Source organism: Numida meleagris, chromosome Z (genome assembly GCF_002078875.1).
Source record: "Numida meleagris isolate 19003 breed g44 Domestic line chromosome Z, NumMel1.0, whole genome shotgun sequence".
NCBI lineage: Eukaryota > Metazoa > Chordata > Aves > Galliformes > Numididae > Numida > Numida meleagris.
The window spans coordinates 74760453-74775769 of record NC_034438.1 but is presented as its reverse complement, the minus strand read 5'-3'; the positions used below and the strand labels follow the sequence as shown (position 1 = coordinate 74775769).

Here is a 15317-nt window from a genome sequence, read left to right as displayed (position 1 = left end):
ACAAGAGATGAAACATTACTGCTAAAGTTCTAAATAAATTGATTATTGTTTCTGTCATACCTTTATAACTATATTTTAAAAATTATTAAAAAGTACTGATAAGAAACAGTGTCTTTGTCAAAGTCAGTTATCATGGTTTAAATGGAAAAATAACTGCAGTGAACTACATACATACATCTATGTTTTCTTACAAGGCATCTTGACTTTTTTACATAAATTCTATTAAAAATAATAAATTCTGTAATAATGATAGGTGCAGTAATTTGTTTTGGAAGAAAAATGGAGGCGATTCAATTAGGCAATCCAAAGAATTACAGTATTTATATATTAATAAAAAGCTGTTGGCTTTGTAACAAATGAATTTCTGAAGTATTTTCTAGCTGAGAAACACTTATTCTTCTGTTACGTTATTCTATCAACAGAACATTTTTATTAGATGTTTTATTAATAACATTAATACAACAGAAAAAAGTAGCTGTTAAGCGTTTGACTTGTGTAAGTTTTTGTAGCAAAGTAATATAATCACATATTAGCTTAATTTTTCAAAATACCCATTTTGAGATGAAAATCAAAGCTCTTTTTATGTTACCTTCACAAAACTCTGGAAGTACACAGTGAGGGCAGAGGTACATAGTGCTAAGTCATTTGTCACGGAAGTGTTTGTTTCAGCCTTTTAAATCATTATTTGACTGTATGAGATATTAGTCGTTTCCTCATCCAGACATTCCTGAACAAGTTATGCTTGTGAAATTTAGTCAGAAATATAACTTCATATTGCAGATAACGTTGTTGGCTTTCTTTAAAAGTTGTGTGTACATCTAAATAGTTTTGTCTTCTGTGTTTCTTTTGCAAGTCTCTTTTAGAAATGTGAATAGCAGTGTTTATAAATCTTCCCCTTTTGTATGAGGAGAGACTTGGGTTTTTTTTCTTTCCAGTACGGAGCAAAGATCCTCTTTAAAATAGTTCTTATTAAAACATTAGTGAATGCCATCGCCAATATATCGTTAATTATGAATATGTAACTCTCAGTATCTGTTTTGTTTCTGTTTTAATGTAGCTTTATGAAGCAGAAAATAAGTACAAAATTTTGGAGAAGGAGTTCCAGCAATTCAAGGAACAACAAAGTAGTAAGCCAGAAATCCAGCTACAATCGGAAATAAATCTTCTCACTTTAGAAAAGGTATCTTGTTTTTTCAGTCTCTGAAAGCTATGACAGTGGTCCATTCATTGATGAGGGAGTTGTAGACTAATCTCGCATGAAACTGGTTGATTTTTCCATTTTATTTTATTTTTTATTTTTTCCATCACATTCTTCAAGCTAAATATTCATAGATAAATAAGGCTAACAGTGGCATTATTTCTGTAGAGGAAGCTGTCGTGTTAGAGGCCAAGTCAGGAAAAACTAACCTATTTAAATGAATTGCTACTGTCATGATTTCTGCTGGGGACTCTGAGTGTTCTGTTCATAAAATTAATTGAAGAGGGAGGATCTCTTGCAAGGGTTAATTTACACTGTGAATCCATTGTGTGGGTTTGTTTCAATTATTATTATTTTAAGTGTTTCTGGAAAGAGGTTGTGTTCCTTGCTGCCTCAAGTTGATTTCTTTATATGCCATGCATGTAGATATTCAATGCAAAAGATAATCTGTGCTGTGCAGAGGATATTTTACTTAAATAAAACTGTCGATATGGGCTGCAATTTTTGAGAGTTTCGAGTCGAATTGTTGACAGAATATTCTGAAAAAAATATCTTGATTATACATCTAGTCTGCATGTTATTGTATGGTTGAATAGCTTATAATAATGCTAGCAGGTATTTTCTTGTACATACTTATAAGATTTCTAACTAAAATATTTCGCTAGATTTCTTATTTTTGCTTTTTAAAAAATTCTTTTACATTTAGTGCTAAAAAGCTTTTTTTCCAGTTAAAAGAAAATATCACTGACTCAGATTTTTATAGAAATGCTTCATTTTTCAGGAAACCGTGCTCTGTACTTCATATCTGTTTTCATTTCATGTCTTTTAATACTGGAATATTTTTGCAAAGTGCAACAAATTATTTTTCTTAAAATGCTTAAGAAGTCTTTAAGATTTATGATTTGGACAGTAAGATCAGAGATACCCACTATATACGTAGACTTTAAAAAGAAAATGGTCAGAACAGAGATCTGTTTCAGAGAAAAGAATGTAACACATCTTCCATCAGCTCTAGGAAAGAAAGAAAAAAATTATACACCTTTTAAAGGCAAGATTTGTCCATCAGCGTTCCTGTTAAATTAAAGTTCATAATCTTAAACAAAAAAAAAAAAGAGGGTGTGGGGGTGGTGGGGGAGGTTACTAATTTGAGAATCTTAAATTTAAAAGGTTACATCAGTAGATTTAGTGCTAAAAACTAATCTTTTCCTTTTTGTATAGATGGCTATCCAATAAAAATAAAGCTATGTTTTAAACAAGAAAATGTTCATGTGCCATAATATTTATGTTACATTATATAACAGCTTTAGATGATGTTGTATGCTACACTACATAAACACTTTTCTTAAACCATACCCTTTGTATATATACAGCTTTCAATGATTGTTACTGCTGTTATTGCTTCAGCTGATATGATTTTAATTGCTTTTAGGTTGAACTTGAAAGAAAGTTGGAGTCAGCTACCAAGTCAAAGCTCCACTACAAACAACAGTGGGCCAGGGCTTTGAAAGAACTTGCAAGGTTAAAGCAGGTATGCAGGTTGCTTTCTTTCAGTATACAAGACAATGAAGTTAATGCAGTGATGGAAGCTATTTACGGTTACTATTAATTACTAGTAGCTTTCCTCATTTTAGTGTTTTGTTCATCTTTGTTAAATTCAAGCTTCGAGCTACATTTCTATTAGGAAAAATAAGAATAGCAAAACTCATGTGAGTTTGACATTACATTCAGGAAAGAGCATAGCACAGGTCAGCAGTGAGGGCTGGTTTAGCTAAAAGCAGTCATGGTTCCAAAAAGAAACGCTCTGTCTCATTCCCAGTGACTTCAGCCAGCACTTCCAGAGAAAATGCTTTGACCATCCTGGCTATCTTGATCAGTAACAGTTTTAACTGTTTGGGTTTTAACTAAAATAAAGAGTAAAGATTAAGACCAAAAGCAGAAGCAATGGTTTAAGACTTGGTGAATGCTGTAACGTGATGTAAAATGGCAGGAAAAAAAAATGAAACTGAAGGTGAAACCTTTTGCTCCTGCTATTGGAAATCCTAATCTCTGAAACCATGGTGGCATGCCTTTTTTTAACTGTTGTTTTGACAGTGTTTTTGTACACATACACACAGTCATACGTATGCAACTTAAAAATACTCTGTTCAGACTTGCAGCAGTAATAGCTTCATCCTCACTGAATGTAAATGCTTTTGTCTTTTTGTCATTGGCTCTTTCATGAATTACAGCAAACGTAAGCTAAGCTGTGATATGTAAGAGTGGCAAGCATGTTCACTGGTTGTGACAAATTAATAAATCACTAATCTCTGTTGCTGACCAAACAGGGACACAGATGTAAGCCTTTAGAATTCAAGTTTAGTAGAAGGCTTTTACTACTTCTCATTTGAGGAAAAAAGCATGAGAGAAGTATGTAGCTTCTTAAGGATTATAGTCCCTCCTTCATTACTTTTCTCAGAACTTTTTTTTCCTGGAGAGTAAGAAAATAAGCCCTCCCTCATCTAATTAATAGCGGCATTTTTAGTCCATCTTTTACTTTGAAAACAGTAAACTTGTGAAATTGCTATTAAAAATTCATCTTTATTTGTTGTCTTCTAATTGATCCTTTTTTGCCTACTGATAAAAGGAGTCATGAATTTTCCCTTCCAGTTTCTGAAATAGCTGTTCTTGGCAAGATGATAGAAGAAGAATAAATCTCATCTTTCTGATTAAGATTTCTTGAATAGCCATGAAATGTTTAGGCCATTTTTTCTTAATGCCATGTTAAAAATCCCTCCAGAATAAAGGAAAAGATTGTTGCTTGCCAGATTAACACTGACTGTATATAATCATCATCATCATCTTATTATAAATTTCATCACGGTGGACATGATGATCTGAATTTTGTAACATGTGGATGATTTCAGCTGACCCCTTGCTAAAATTCTGAACCAAAAAATAAGTTGGCATATACCATGAATTATTCTTCTTAAAACTTCTGTACTAAAGAACAAACCCTTTAAAAGTGGTTTCTTGTGTTTTTATATTCCCATGCTTCAACTTATACTTAGTCTATTGATAAAGGATTTAAGTGTATTTAAAGAGCCAAATAAAAGTTAAAGCAGAGCTGATCAAAAACCATTTACTGTGTTTTAAATATAAATTTGGAAAGTGTTGCTTCAGGAATTCTAGATCTGCTTTAGTTCAGATGATTTGTGCAATTGCACATAGTTTGACCAATTTCTTGTTTAAATTGGATTAGTACCATGTTAATTTTGCATTGCCTCTGGTGAATAGCCACAGGGCTGTAATCTGTGCCAGTAATTTGTCACACCAAAGCTCTCTAGAGAACTATACAAAACATTTGTGTAGTGAGGATTAGACGCTGAAAGCCATATCTTAGATTGTTAATAAATGTTAATGACAAAACCCAGCTGGTAAGTCTTGGAAATGAGATCTAATGCTTTGTGCCTATTGCCAAAAAAATGTTTAAATAGAGATTTCCATTACTCAAAGGTGACCTAGTACAGTCAATTTGTGAATTAAAGAAGCATAATTCTACAGGCTAAGCGTTTAGTAAAATGCTGTTCTGATTTGCAACCATAAAAGTCAATGTTTCCTTAATTAAAAAGTTTCCTTTTACTTTGGGACTATTTGTTAGCACACATCTCTGATGTCTTTATATTTTGCAGAATGTGATATGCAGTATATAAGTTTAAAAAAAAAAAGTGTGGAACTGTCAACAGAATATGCTCTGAACTTCTCTGTGTAGTGTTTTGAATGTTGAAAACATAGTACCAGTGGTAACAACAGCAACAAAAAATACCTCAAGCACATGTACACGTGTGTATACATAACCTATGCTTAACAGAATATAGGAGTTAACTGAATTTAAGCACAGTTTGTGATGCGGAGTGAAAGTAGATCTCACCTGAATGAAACCCAGCTTCTTTATTCCCTCTTTGTTACTTCCATATTAATAGTTATCACACTCCTTTTCAGCTTAGGAGGACGCAAAAGCAAGTTAGCTACACATCTGTGTTTATGCAGGTAACTTTTATCACTTCCAGAGGTTTCAAAACCTGGCTTTTAATATTTGTTGGAACTTACACAAACAAGATGTGCCTAGTTTTGTGTGTGCAAGCACTATTTGTGGAATTAATTAAGCCACTTGGACAAAATTGCAGAGGACTTAAGTACTGTAAAAAATAAAAAAAAGAAACCCACTATGTTTTAAAACAAACACATAAGCTAGCAGAAGTGTCATTTTCAGCAGCTGATAGTCTCTGTGATAATCTCAGAGCACGTGCATACATATTCAATGTTCTGGGAGAAATGTTTTTTCAATTAAGTCTTTTATTGTTTTTGTGTCCTACAGATCTGTTCAAACCAATACTGATGCATTTATTTAAAACAACGTAGATCTTATTGGCTGGCTGACATTCACTCTATCTTGTCTAGTCTCCTGCTTATCCACTCAGTAATTAATTTGATTAATTTATGACTAATATAGCAAAGGATGGGATATAAATCTTTGCTTTAAAAAAAAAAAAAAAGGAAAAAAACAGTTGGAGGTCTGATTCCTGGTTAAAAACTGTGTCTTGAAACCATCCAGGCCCTCCTACTGACTTGTCAGCTCTGGGTTATTTTCAGAAAACTTTATTTGAGTTCTTTAGCTTCAATCGTAAGTTTTCCCACAGACTTGCATGGTATGTGTGAGTGGGAGATTGAATAGTGGCCGCTATTTAGCCATTGTTTAGTCTAGTGTATGTATGTTTACATCTCCCTTTTGGATTTATAGGCAGCCATGGCAAAATAAAGATTGCGCTTCCTTGATTGAAGAGCCTCTTAACCAAAGCACCTGGTGGCTCAGAGGGGTTCTTTTACAATTTGATTGTAATTGAAATTTTTGTTTTCTTAATACTGGCTAATTTTTAATTAATGTTGAGTATTTCTCCAAAACATGATTTAAGTTCCCACCATGCCAGCCCTAAAACAATATTCTTGTTCTCAGTGACCTTACTAGAGATGCAAACCAATGAAGGAAAGCAGTAAAACACTGAAGTAAACAATATGATAAGTAGTATGTGGCTTTAAGGCATTGTTTGGCTTGACTTTGTTTTTGGGAATTAAGGGAAGGATGGCAGAATATCCAAATGATAATTTAAAAAGGAATATTAGTAAATATTTCCTTTCTTAGAAAAAAATAAAATAAAAAGTGAAAGGGATAATAGTATAACTAAGAGGGTAATGGAGGAGGAGATACCTATGCCAATTAAGTATATTGCAAAAATAATTTAATTTTCAGATGATAAAAAAATTTGCAGATGGTCATCTACTGTTGCCTTACTGTAGTATCATGGCTGTCGATACTCAGGTTGTCATGCAAGGATTAAGTTTGTGAGTGCTCAGAGTTTCTAGTAGGTCTTAACTTCTATCTCTGTAGCTGTCAATAGTCTGGCAGATGATGGTTCTGGAATGGTTCCTTATCTGAAATTTAAGGACATAGTCTTCTAGAAATTTGAAGTTATTCAAAATTCTAGTGTTTCTTACTCGTCTTAAAACAGCCTGACTGGGTACTATGAGCAATTAGGAATACATCTGAAATGTGCCTTAATTTAGGATATATTGTAAGAGCATATTCTCTCTGAAAGTAGCATAAATTGCCACAGAAGGATTTTGCTGTGAGAGCTTTAAATATGTTTATGTATAAGGTTATGTGCACTGAGGTACACATTTTAATGTATTCTATTAAATTCTCATTTTTAAATTAAATGAACACAGAACAGAACGAAGACGTTACACATGAGGCTGGAAATGTTGGAGTTAGTTTTATTAGCACTGTATTAGTACTGTTTCATTAATATCTTTGTAAAAGATTGCACGGTAAATTCTGCTAAATTCTAAATACTAATGTGAAATAGAGTTCAGTTACCTCTTTGGTTTAAAAAAAAAAAAAAAAAGGGAAGAAAGAAAAGTACATGTTGCCAAATGAATTGTTAAACTGTGAAGGCAAAAGTGGATGAAGTGCCTGAATATCTCTCATAAAGCAGCACCGGTGTCACCACTGTGAATAAGGAATTCTTCCTTGTCTCAGACTGTAGCAAATCTTTTTAGCTGTCTGTGAGCAAGCATGCTGTTACTCACCCTACAACTCGTGGCAGACTTTTAAAGGAGTCAAAAACTAGCTTGGGGAAATATATTTCAAATGTATTATGCAGTATGAAGCGTGTAACTTAAATTATATAAAGGATCCATCAGAAACAAACCAGCAGAATCCTTGTCACTTGCCTTCATGTTTTAGTTCCTGAGCTGTAACCTAAGCTAAATGCTAGAGAAATCTTTCCTCAGAAAATACTGCTCATTTTGGTTTTAATTGAATATTTTCGGGTTTAAAATCGTATTATTCAGGGTCACTGTATGACGCTTCTTAACATGCTACAGAAATTACTGTTTTTCTGTATGACAGAACTAAAATTAATCCCATTTCCCTCATTGTTCCCAAACAAGAAAGTGATAAATATTTTGTCATGTTTACATCAGAGCTGTATTAACCACATTACAATTCTACTTGAACTTTTCTAAAAAGAAGCTCTGTTCAGTGTTAAACCGAAAAACTAAATTCGGAAACTAAATGTACTGGAAAAGCTGTTCTCCTTTATGGAGAAAAGGCAACCATAATACTCTATATATTCACCCCTATTTCCCTACAAATCTAGGGATACTGTCCTGAGCAAAGAATGTGCTCTCAAAACTTAGTGCAGGACTTTGTTCTGAATATTCAGAGAATATACTTCTTCAAATGTTTTCTCCTTTTTCACATTTTTTTTTTCTTTTTGCTATCTGTCCACTACTGCAGCAGAAAGCTCTGAATCACTGCACTTTCTTGCCAGAGAGTAAGGTATCAAATTGTAATCATAATTTTATTCCCAGGCCAACAAAGTTACATCTTTTCTCTGAAGATGCAATTTTGAAAGTACTTCCAAGATCTTACCTTATTAGATAGGAGTAACATTCTACAAACAGAAGGATTGGATTACAATACTTCCATTCAGTATAGTAACAGCTGTTGGATTTGTATGTGTTATGAGCCTCATTTTAATCTATTGAAGTAATAGGCAAGGGTGCCACTTTCTCTTGGCCAGTTGACGTCTTGCTGTGCTAATAATGAGTGCTCCTCTGTTTGCATTAGTTCTCCAGTGTTTGGTTTTCAGGTTACGTTGGCCTGGCACGCGTTCAAGAAAATTGTCTTCTACAATTACTGAGACTTAAACAAAAAAAGAAAAAGAAAATGGACAAAATCACATTCATACCCAGCTTCCCGTGACAGTAATCCTAGTTTAAAATTGGGTACAATTAGAGCATGAATTAACCGAGCTGAAGAGCAAGTTTTCTTTTTCCAAAAAAGTGCATCCTTTTCTCACAATCTGTAACAATTCCTTGGACTGAAGCTAATCATATCTACAAATCAGCAAAAGTAGAGAAGGAGAAAATGACATCAGAATGCCTCCTTTCTATAGAAGATCTGGATGTCTGACTTCATTTAAGATGATGTCTCATCCTCCGCAGTAGCATGGATTTCTTCCTCCACATAAGGCCTTTTGCTTGTGAATTGCATTCTTACTTAATCTTTTGGGTGGCCTTCAAGATTCTCACTACTGTCAGATAAAGTCAATAGGAAAACTAAGCTACAAGACAAATGAATTTCAAAGGCCAAATTTGGATACACAGGCTGTAGTTTACAGCAGTGTGTATTTTCCAGTATAACAAGTTTCTTCAGATGTGATGTCTGATCAGGAAAAGTAGAAGCTGGTCAGTAGGCTGAATTACTAGATAGTTTACCTGCAGGGACAGGCAAGTAGAAATTTGTGGACTTGAACAGTGCAACAGTTCTTCTGAGCTTAGATAGAATTTAGAATAGAATAGTGGTTTAATGTACTCTAAATTTTCTGTTTTGTGCTTTGCTCCGGGTATTAATCTCAACAATTCTTTTTCTGAAATCTAGCAGTATTTTAATTTGCTTCATTTTGAAAAGGACTGCAGTTTAATTTGGCAGATCGCGTGAAAGCAACACGGACAGTGATGGTTTCAAAGAAGTAAATATTGATCTGTCTCCATATTTCTGTGCTTCAGACAATCAGGGTAACCAGATGTGCTATCTTCTTTCTCTAATTTATTTGTGTTATAATTTCTGTTGTATTGTCTTTGTAACAACCCAGTTCAGTGTGCATCATGAGCAACATTTGACATTACTACTGGTAAGATCACTTCACTGTTGCTACCACACTGAATACTTGAAACTTGGCTTTACTGTCTGGAAGCTATTGCCTATCCAGATATTTGGAGACCAGAGAATAGCATAATGATTAACAGTGATGAGCATATCAAAGAACAGAATCTTTGTGGATTCCAGTGTTACCTTCTTGCTGTTGCAGGAAATGATCAATTCCTATCCTTTCTCTAATCTTAACCCCTTAGTAATCTGAGAAAGAGAGGGCGCAAGAGGACTTTCTCTGACAGCTTAGTTTTGTGTTATAGTTGTAGGATTTTTTTTGTGTTTTAAGACAAGTTGGAGCATGACATTTTCTGCAAAAACTGTGTTCTCATACTCCTGGTGTACTTGCGCATCCTGCTAATTTCATTTTAGTTATGGTTTCAACCGATTTGTCCACTGTAGAAATGGGTTCTAGTGGTAGATCCTGGATGTTTCTAAGGCTTGTATGTTTGTTTGCGTGTGCTTGTCTTTGTTCCACTTAATTTAAAAAATAAGAGGTAGGTGAGGTGGAGGGTGGTTGTTAGTCTTTGGTTGCCATCATCAGTTGAATCGATGGATTACATGACCGGTTTGTCTTACAACTGTGTGTTTGGATTTCTCTGGAACTCTTGGATAGATATCAGTTGGCAAAAATGATTTCTTACTGTTTTCTATGTGGATCTGTTGGTTTCTGTCATAAAACCTCTTCTACTTCAATCTAAGACTGTACCTCTGCGATGCAGCGAAGTCTTGATGGGAAAGAAAGGACTTTGTTCTTACCTTTCCCAAGTGCTTTTTTTTTTTTTTTTTACTTTTATCATCTATCAAGTGTAGAGACTCCTTGGTGAGATTCCTTCTTGTGGGTTTTGTTACTAGTATCCATTTAGCAAATTGCTCTTCAGTCATTTTGGCCTGTCTCACTGAAGTAGTAGCGTTTAATATGCCTGAGAGGTATATTGGATTTAGTATAAAAATAAAATACTTTGGTTACATACATCCTGTGATTTCATATAATCTTGTATGAGTGTTTTCCATATTTCATTGTCTGCTCTTTTTAACAATTAGAGCTTTTGTTTATATCAATTCCTTGTAAAATGTGGATTTTCTTTTTATTTAATGATTATCAACAAGGAGTTCTAAAGATGCCTATGGCTAAGATTCAGATAACCATCTGGTTGACATCAAGGATTAGATTCTTCCAGAAAGTATTAGGTTGGCTGTATAATGAATGTGTTCGTACCCATGAAAGAAAATTGTTTTTTGCTACTTTTATAAGTATAAAACTTTGTGTTAACAATCAAATAATCAAGATGAGAATGATATCAAAATTAAAAGGTAAGCTTACACTTCACAGTATGTCTGTATCCAGGATGTTTGTATTTCAGGTTGGGTATTAGGAAGAATTTCTTCTGAGAAGGAATGATCAGACACTGGAGCAGGCTGCTCAGGGAGGTGGTGGAGTGACTGTCCCTGGAGGCCTTGAAGGAAAGGGTAGATGAAGTACTCAGGGACATGCTTTAGTGGGCAAGATTGGTGGTGGACTGTTGGACTAGATGATCTGAGAGCAATTTTCCAACCTTAACAATTCTGTGACCCTCTCTTACTTTGTCCTGCGTCACCACAGGAGCAGCTGCCAGTTCACCTCAGGCTTTCTTTTTCATTGTCTGTGTTGAGTTAGTACACAAGGTCATATTGAAAATGACTGGGAGGAGAACAAGCAGAGAAGGCAGCATACTTGTCGTTAAGACATGGTTCAGCATCACGGAATGATAGGGGGTTCCAACCCTAGTTTTTCAGCTCTATACACAATGCTAAAGCAAAAAGCAAACTGAGAACCAAGTAGACTTTAAGAATAGGTAGGTTACTTGGATTAAATACACCAAATAAGTTATCTAAGGTTTTGCACAGATCTGGAAAACTGTAAAAGGAAACCTTGCCAGAGTTTTAAGTTTTCAAGGCTTACTTATACAACATAAATTGCAACTTCAGCAAGTCATCCTTGAAGTTTTGATCTAGATATTGTGGGGCCAATAATGGGAATTTCCTGCAGCTATTTAGCATTTTGTGTGTCTTATGTAATTTCATATGTCGTTATATATAATTTTGTATAATCTGTAATTTAAAATACTACATAGCAAAAAAAAAAAAATCTGAGAATCTTCAGCAGTTTCACAGATTTGCTATTTACAAGCTTAAGCTAGTGTTTGTAGAGGAGGTTTGTCCCACTTTTGCTGTTTCATTAATGGAAAGATATCTGTGACAGGACTTCAGCTGATCTACTCTGGATAGGTTTACAGCAGTTGTGATAGTTTTACAACATTGTAGATAACAACAGCTCAGACATCTTGTTTAACTCCTGCATTTCTACTAATACTGAAAACTTAACTGTTGTGATTTCATTCCTGAGGTTTTGGTTGTGTTGTTATAACAAGCACATTCATGTATAATCGTGCCGTTAACTAGGTTATGTTTTTATCCTTTCACACGTCAGCGTGAGCAAGAAAATGCAATGGCTCGCCTTAAAAAGCAGCAGCAAGAGCTGGAGCACATGAGGTTGCGCTATTTGGCAGCAGAAGAAAAAGAGCTGGGGAAAACAGACCGACAAGAGCTGGAGGATATCAGAAATGAACTTAACAGGTATTAGAACACTTGTAAGACTCGTCTTTTTCCTCTCTTCTTGAACTCTGCCTCCAAATAGGAAAAGGTTCAGTTAAATCAGAGTAGTAATTGGCTGTCAGTCCCGTAAGAAAACACATTTTAGTGTCCCTTAAGTAAAGATTGTACATCTATAAAATGCAACAGTACTGTACTATAGAAAATCTATGTTTAAGGCCACTGTACTCTGGTTTTAATGTTGTCATAGATGTAGAACACCAAGCTTGTTTGTATCTGTTCTGAGCCTTCAGGTCTTGAGAGAACTGCATTACGGGTAGGGGGGGTAGGGAAAGGCAGATACTTATTTGGGATACATTAAAATTTTAAATCTAATGTTGTCCTCCTCTGGCTGTCAGTATAAATACTGTACATCAAAACCTTGTAATTTGAGTGGCATTTGCAGTATCAAAATAGGAGCTTTGGTAGCAGTTATTACAGTTATGTACTTACATTAAAGAAAAGTACTCTAGCTATCATACTAATACCTCATTTGTAGCTTTTCCCCTTAATTTTAGTATAGACAAAGTAGTTTTTCATCTTTTTATAAATTTGTTTATTTTCCTAATTATTTCAGCAGATATATGATTTTCATATGAAAAGCAAAGCAGTTTTTAATACACTCATCCTCTGTTGTCTTCCATTTTATCAACATCAGGCTAAAGCAACAAGAAGAAGAGAGAAAGCAGTTTCAAGACGTTAGAGATAATTCTGCATGTAAAGTGGATAGTCTTGATACAAGAAAATTAAATGAGAACATAGATGATTATCTCTCACGTCTGATGGAGGAGAGGGATACCTTGCTGAGAACAGGAGTCTATAATCATGAAGACCATATTGTAAGTGAACTTGATCGTCAAATCAGGGAGGCTATTGCAAAAAGAAATGCCACTAAATAAAAGCATACAAAAAGCTGTTAAAAAGAGCCTGGATTTGAATAGGGTTACTGATGGTTTTTAAACCTTTCTCTTCAAAAATGTACGGTGATGCGTAATTTTGCACATTGTTAGCTGTTTTTGAAGTCGGTGTCAATATTTGCAGTGCGTGATGTTAAGTGAAGTTGTAAGTTTCAAAAGGGGTGACTGTTCTTAGTGTTTTTAAACTTATACATGTAAATATATTTATCTTCTGAAGTGTTTTCTACTGCTCTTTCTACCATTGCGGTTGGGTGTATTTTTAAGATATTTAATAATTGTTCATAGCTTTTTGGTCAGCAGTTAAATTTTTTTTAGAGTTCTTCAGCTATACAAGGCAAAAGTGTCATCAGCTCTTTTCCCTGATCAAATTCTTAATTTTGACCCAAAATGCAGCTCTTGAACAAATGTCACTTTTTATTAAATGACAAGCTAATCAATTTTTTCTTCTACAACTGCAGTCAAAATAGCTACATTCTGTAGTTAATTTTTCTTTTTAGAGACAAGCATTTAATTGGAGAGGAAAGAGCTCTCAAACCTTATGAAACTGAAACTGACTGAAATGTTCAGTAACTGGTATGATCACACGGGATGAAAATCCCTTTGTCCTAGCAGTTTTGCACATAAGATTGTAAGAGTGAACCCAGCCTTTGTTCAGAAATCCGCCTGCATTCTTGAATCTGTCCTGTGTGAGGAATTATGTTTGAGTCATTTAATTCAGAGATTTTTAAACACTCCAAATGCTAGGCACATGTTTAAGATAAGAGCTTTACTAAGTAAAGATATTTACCTTAATCAATACCTAGTCAGTTTGCAATTCTTGAACATGTATTTCAATCCCTGTTTTCCCATTGCTTCTTGTATGTTTTATTTGATTGTTGAAGTGTGAAAAGGATCGCCTCAAGGTGTTGAAAGCCAGAAGAGAGATCCACAAGAGATGATAATTTGTGCATAGTAGTTGAAAAAGTTTGTGTTTTCTAGCTTTCATTCTGTTTGAGTAGTTTTAAAATCATTCGTGTGGATCTAGATAATCACATAAACTTACAGCACTGTCTTTTTAATGGGGATTTTTGTCTGTCATGTTGGCATGATTCTCAGTTTGAATCTTGAGTATTGAAAAAGTGTTCAATATCTCTATTCAGGTAAGGCACAACAGATCCTATGCAAAACATTTTTTTCTGTGAACTTGCATGGATACAACTGTATATGTACTGCTTTCTATTTTTCATGATGTAAATCATAGAATGTAGACTTTATATTGCATCTGACTTTGCCTAGCATGGGCCTCTTTCCTGCTAAAAAAGCTTGGGTTTAAGGCCGCCTTCAAGTTTTAATGTAGCTATTTATACTCAGACATTATCTTCTATGAGGATTTACTGTTTATCAGAGTCAGACTATGTAAGAAATTCTTTTGTAACGTCTTTCACACCTTTATTTTTTCAAATGAACGTGCTTGAAAAGATCTGGCCCTGCTAGTAAACACCTTGATAAATCCTGCACAAATCCACGGCATGTAATTTTAAGTTTTTATGTTATTACTTCTGTCGTCATTGATGCATGATCATGCATTATTGGAAATGAAACAGGAGGGATTCTTCTGTCTTGCCAAGAAGACTTCTCGAGAGATTGTTCATGAAATTGCTTCACTTTTGCAGGACGTGCAGTTTCTTCTTCGAGCACTAGGGGGTCCATTCGACTTAAAGATTGCAGAGTTTCTTTAACGAGCATTAACATGACCGGTGATTTTTTTTTAACTGATTCTGTGACTTTTCAGGGGTTACATTATTTAATAAATTCATGTTTTTAGTATTAAGGACTTGGTGTTTCTTTTTCTACTTATTTGAACAAAACTTTTTTTATTGCTATAGTTGTATGACAGTCTTTGGTGCTTGGAACCATGACATTGGTGAGTTCGCTTTTGAAGTTAACTTCATTTTTTCAGTTTCTAGTAGTCTCTTCCCTGATTTGTACAGGAAACAGCAGTCATGTTGTGGTGGGATTTAAAAGAAGCCACACAGATTAGTTTTCTTCTAGTAAATCAAAGTATTTAGTAAAATGTGCAATTTTCTATTTTTTATTTTAAAAAAGAGAGAGGAAAAAATGCCTCAACCTTCTATTTTAAGCTATTTGTGTCCATTTTTTCTGCTGAAAGTTTGGTACTTAGAGGATGACAAGCATGGGTGTTACAGTGTTTTCCTAACTACTTAGCAATTTTTTTGGCTACAGAGCTGTTACCCTTGGTGATCATTATTTGTATTAGCACAAAATAGCGAACAATACTTTAGGCTTAATATTTCAACTCAAATCGTGCAGGAAAATGTTG

The 15317-nt window shown here is 34.4% G+C and overlaps 1 protein-coding gene across 3 annotated transcripts in view; it reads left to right on the top strand.

Annotated features, from left to right (window-relative positions):
* Positions 1-14803, top strand: part of CEP120 (centrosomal protein 120) — a 40930-nt gene extending 26127 nt beyond the window's left edge. For all 3 annotated transcript variants that reach the window (XM_021380577.1, XM_021380578.1, XM_021380576.1), the window contains 4 exons: positions 1058-1180; positions 2628-2726; positions 11920-12065; positions 12739-14803. In XM_021380577.1, coding sequence (XP_021236252.1) covers positions 1058-1180; positions 2628-2726; positions 11920-12065; positions 12739-12979 — 609 coding nt within the window. In that variant the 3' untranslated portion in view covers positions 12980-14803. The remainder of the gene's footprint in view (positions 1-1057; positions 1181-2627; positions 2727-11919; positions 12066-12738) is intronic.